The sequence below is a fragment of the Aplysia californica genome, unplaced genomic scaffold (assembly GCF_000002075.1).
Source record: "Aplysia californica isolate F4 #8 unplaced genomic scaffold, AplCal3.0 scaffold00219, whole genome shotgun sequence".
NCBI classification, from domain to species: domain Eukaryota; kingdom Metazoa; phylum Mollusca; class Gastropoda; order Aplysiida; family Aplysiidae; genus Aplysia; species Aplysia californica.
In genome coordinates this window covers 91,037-96,685 of record NW_004797489.1, presented here as the reverse complement: position 1 = coordinate 96,685, position 5,649 = coordinate 91,037, and the positions used below count along the sequence as shown (strand labels likewise).

The window sequence follows — 5,649 nt, the reverse complement described above, 5'->3', positions numbered from 1 at the left end:
TGGGTGTTGAGCCAAAAAAAAACAAAATCAGAAAAAAAAATACTCACCTGGCCAAAAAATGCCAATATCTTTGATTTCATGATTCATTATTTTGACAGGCGCCTGATTTCACCACGGTGCCTAACAAATATCTCAAGCAGGCAGAATGGTTATAGACAGGGGTTTTATTGCAGAAAGTTCCGAGAACTAACGTCCAACTGCTAAAAAGGCTAAGAAGAAGAAGTTGAAATTTATATTATCAATAGCTGCTCGTTCTAACCGCAAGGAATAAGAAGGGGGGAGGGGGGGGAAGCAGTGACTGTCCTATAGTTATCGTCTTTTCAACATGAGCGTCAAAGTGCTCCTAAATCTAGAGCTCATGCTGTAGTAAAAGCACAGATTGACGCTGGAGTTTGCCATGTGCAGCAAGAAGATCACAGCCCAGCTCAATTTGTACGCCGTGTCGTGTCTCCCGCCGGCATCAAAATCTGGATTCAGCAATGTCGCCACAGACGCCAGCTGAGCCGGGACGAAGCACACCAGGATGACGGAGGAGAGGAAGACCACCATCTTGGCCGTTCGCTTGCGTCGTCGCATAGAATGATGTGAGGTGTGGGCGTCCAGAAAACCTCGCAGTTCCTTTTTGTGGCCTGACAATAGCCAAATCAATAGGGCCGTAACTCCGCACAAGCAAATGAGGGCGGGTATTTGTATGGAGGTCGACAGAACGTAAGACACATTGGCCAAATCCGAGGTGTGTTCCATGAAAATGAGTGCTAGAATAGTTTGGTTAGCGTACTTATCGAAATACCAGCTGAACCTTAAGGCTAGCATCGCGGGAAGCACGGTCGTTATAGTTACCAAAAAGATCGCTATGACGGCCTTGACCGTGACCTTTGGGGTTATCATGTCTTTGACCTTCAGTGGAAAAGCCACGCAGAGGTATCGTTCCAGGCAGATGAAGAGAGCGAGACAGGAACTGTTGATGGTGAGTCCATAGGACAACCATGAACCTGTGGGTAAAAAGAACAAACAGAATTGTTATTTCTCGTATGGGAAGAGTTCTCTAATTGAATCTAAGATATGGTGCTAAAGCAGAAAGGCCAGAATTAGCAGGAGAGCAACAACAACAAAAAATGCCTTGAGTTGTTTCAGATTCTCCACACAAGACAAAACCTAATAAACAGAATGAATAGCAGAAACATACCATACCTTGGTCATATGAAACATCATCATACCATCATGAAGGAAATATTAGGCGGCAAGATGCCGGGCACAAGGGTAACGGGTGGAAAACACAGAATTTGGACGAACATCATTACAGTATAGACGAGGATAATGGGTCACTTTTAAGGACAAGCGGGCTAACCCAGAATTCGGGAGTTTATGGAAATGTTGACGTACACCAAAAGTGGGTACTGCCCTACCTATAGGAGAAGTTTCATTGGTGTGTATATTTGTCTGGTTATAGAGAAAACTCTCCTAGTTTTTTAAAGAAACTGAACAACGGACAAAAACTTTACCTTCGATTTTCTCAAAGCGCCATTTTTCGGGATAACCCCTTTATGCTTAAAAGCGACCAAATAATGATTAATGCGCTAGAGATGCTAGCGAAGGTAAACAATGGCGGATCAGTACACGTCAACATCTGAACCAGAGATGACACCTCCGGGTATTCCAGATTTGACTATCGAGTATATCAGGCTGGCATTACCACCAGCAGACCCTAGAGCGCCTAGAAACATTCTCGACTTACCAGAGAGCATAATAGCGCAAGCAGCTTGTTTAGTGCTCAGACACAAACTAAACTGACAAGACTTAGATCTTTCACTGGATATAGCCAGGTACTCATTTCTACCTGGGAGTGGTTAGGAAAACTCGTGAAAAATGTCACCCCAAGGTTAAAACTTAGCGGAGTTCAAACCTACGACCTTTCGGTTACGAGCCCAACAGCCTAACAAACTAGACTACCGACGCCACATAAGCTTTAAATGAAAGCCAAGCCAAAAGCAAACACTGCACAAAAACACGTACCTAAGTGTATTAGTTCGGTGGGTTTTCTTCCATATACAGTTTCCAGCACAAGCGAGGCTGGATGATACGCCAAAAATACCGCCGACGTGGCCATGTCCGATACCGCAAGTCCAGACAACGAAATGTTGATCGTATCCTGGAAGCCTTGTCTGGCAAACACACACAAGTTGATGACATTAAACCCAATGCCCAGCACTGCGGTGACGTGACTTAGGACGTGCACTGTGTGACGTAGCCAAAAACTGAGTAGAGCCAATTGGACATTTTGGCCACAATATGCCTGCTCTAGCGAGCTTGGAGGGAGAGAAAGATTGCCTCGGACGTCCATAATGGACATTTAGGAGAGCTCATCTGCTTCTTTCCATCATTCTGTTTCGTATTTGTGTTATGCGTGTATCTTCTCAGACTGAAAGTAGAACATGTGGAATTAAACAATGAAAAAAACTGAGCTCTCTTTTTAAATACATGTAATAATCGTCTGTGATTTATTTAAAAATAAGTCATTATGATAATAAAAAAATAAATAATATTTCTATTGCATCCGGTCCTCATTTAGGCTCTACGCTCTTACATCGGAAAAATAGAAGACAGCAAAAGATACAAGATAAACTTGGCTATCTATCGAACAGCATATACAGAAAAATAAGCTCGGTGTGCTAAACAATCTTCTTTACCTCATCAGACCCTAGAACACTCAGAAACATTCTTGGCTCCCCGGGAAGCATACATAGTGAAAACAGCCGATTATGCGCTCAAACGCTATCAAACTGACACGAAACCTCGCAGTCTATGGTAACAGTTGAAAGAAACTCAGAACAAACACGGCTGTGTGCTTGGAAAGCTTTGTGACTGATCTGTTACTGATCGGTTTCTGGTTTCTCAGGTAAGATAATAATATATAAATATTGTGGGCCACATCATTATTTTCAGGCCGGGGGGGGGGGGGTGCAGGCTGGGGTGGAAGGGGCAGGGAGATAGACAAAGAAATTGAGAGAAAATGTGTGGAAGGAGGGGGTGGCGAGGGATCGTAGATGGTGGAGAGTGATTGCTCTGTATATTTTCTCAATTGACTTGAATCACAAGGTGGTTGAGAGATTGGGAATTTGGGGGGGGGGGGGGGGGGGGTGCAGCCTTGTTCTTTGAGAGCCTCTTTTGTTTTGTTTTGCTTTGTTATGTTTTTAGTTTTATCGCTCAAGATTTTTGGAGTTGTATTTTCTCTTTTGTGGAGAGTTTTATGGGGGGGGGGGGTGGGGTTGATTAATTGTTCGTTTTCGATAATATGTTTTCGCTGGATAATAATAAAACCCCAAATAAGAGGGTAAATATTCTGAAATGTCCAATTTCAGTATATTAACTTCATCGAAAAGCAAAATTCCATAAGTCCTACATTAGCAATACGCTATTTGTTGTTGTCATAATTTTTGTGACAATATGTTGTTTGTGAAGAACAATGTCCACACAATGACGGAGGCAAACACAATTAAAATCTTTCTATTTCTCCTCAACTCAATGGAACCTGACATTTTGCAAAACATGCCCCCCGTCATGTAGGCACAGTTTAATTTCCGACCGTTTTCTCTACCGCTGACAAAGAAGAGTTTTAGAACTCGAGCAAGTATGCCTATTAAATACCCCAGACAACTAACGTTATTTATAGTTCTATTATTTTTAATTCTTTGTACTTTCAGCGTACGAAAACTCTAACAATGTCAACAAGGAGTCCAAAAATGCAAAGTGTAACGAATGCTAACGCGGTGGGTTTGAAATGGTATAGGTTTAACACCGCTTGCAACATGTTTAAGTTGATATTATATGTAAAATTAAGAGGCGGGACCTCCAAATGTAACGCCTCCGTAATGACTGAGCCAAAGAGAAAATCCGAGTAAGGTGTTATACTGTTATAACCAACAGTATAATTTACTGCATTATTATGTCAAATTATAGCGTGTACTTTGTAACTACGAAAGCACAAACCATGCAAACAATTCGTCCAAATAGCAAAGAGGGTGTGGGGAATGCTAACACGCTTGAGAAGAGCTAACATGTACACAGAAACTGCTTTGAAACAATTTTGAACATTTTAAAAATGATTTTAAATTACAAGTTAAGCCTATCACTGCGCTGGTTTGCTCTATAATCCTTCCAAGTAGCCCAAGAATTGTTGGGTTTACCTGAAATGGGATAAAAAGTAAAGTTGTTCCCGCATCCGATCCGGACATTGGGGATTGTCTTGTCAGTGAGACAACTTCCTGGGCCTTCGACATATTGTGGAGGGTGGCCAGTTCCTTTCCACGCCGCCTTTACTTCCTCAACTCGAAGTCAGGTACCCATTACTGCTGGGTGGGCAGGAGGGGACGAAAAAAATCTGTGTCCGAACTGAGTCCCAGACCCGGACTTTCCGCTCCGGAGACGAGCGCACTAACCGCTCAGCCACCGCACCCTCTGAAAAGGAACAATGGTAAATATAAATGAAGTGGTAAATTTTTAAATAGGTGTTTTTTACGCCACCATCTAGCCAATTTAAATCTTTTAGAAGGTGAACTTCGAAGCTTCCACTCTGCCTGTCGTGGCTAACGGAGGCTGAGAGGGATACAATGTCCCAGCAGACAAACCGATGTATTAGATACAAGATTATCCCGACAAGAGAATCAAACTCGGGTCTTCCGTGTGCGACGGTGAAGTGCCTTACCCCTACACAACAGACACAGGTTTGTATTGTATACATAATTATTTATCTCTTCAATGAGAGGATTTCCACCCATTGTGCCGCCAATTGGTATTCCACTAAACTATAACGCCTCTAAATTCCAATGACTAACGTGTTCCTTTTTTCTTTTGAATTTACATTTAGTGTTTCTGGTGATTTTTACTCTTGCGTCTGATTTCTTCCTCAAATATGTGTCCTTTACGTTAGTCTCTGTAATACCCAGCGTTGATGGCCAACTGCACAAAAAAGTTCTCAGACTCCCAACCATAAGGTCGTGGGTTCGAACCTGTGAGGGGCCCAAAGCTGTGTCCTTAGAAAAGGAACTTTACACGAATTTTTCTCACTTCACCCAGGTGGGAATGGGTGCACGTTTATAGCAAAAGAAAGATCCTGTTAGTTTGTTTGGTGTTTTAGCGCGTGCAATCCGCAGCTTGCACTGTGTACTTCTCGGGAAGCTGAGGCTGATTATGAGTGTTCAATGGTCTGCTGGGGTAAGGATAGTTGTGACGCGCGTGTTGTAGGCCTACATGTTACAATTATTTGCTAACTCAGAATTTAAAAGTTCTATGTAACATTTTTGATTATTTTGAGTAACGGCGACCATGAGATCAGAAACCAAATGTTTTATCTCCTCTACCAAAATCGTAAAATTATTCGGAGTCGGTATCAAGATATTCAAAGAATTTCTTTCGAAAAGAACTTGACATGATGCGAAACTCCAATTCTTTGACGTCAAATTACTCAAAACTAGGTATTGAGCAGATAGAATGTTGTGATTCTGAGGTAGCAAATTATCTACGCAATACATGACACTATCATGTGTTCTTTTTTCTGCTAATCTTAAGATAAGATAAGATAAGACAAGACAAGACAAGATAAGATAAGATAAGATAAGATAAGATAAGATAAGATAAGATAAGATAAGATAA

At 41.9% G+C, this 5,649-nt stretch overlaps 1 protein-coding gene across 1 annotated transcript; it reads right to left on the bottom strand.

Annotated features, from left to right (window-relative positions):
- Nucleotides 1–309: 309 nt before the first annotated feature.
- Nucleotides 310–2,350, bottom strand: LOC101852181 (QRFP-like peptide receptor). The gene is made up of 2 exons (XM_005099606.1): nt 2,014–2,350; nt 310–992 (listed from the first exon to the last, which is right to left on the bottom strand). The coding sequence occupies exons 1-2, from the start codon at nt 2,348–2,350 to the stop codon at nt 310–312; spliced, it is 1,020 nt and encodes a 339-aa protein (XP_005099663.1).
- Nucleotides 2,351–5,649: the final 3,299 nt, after the last annotated feature.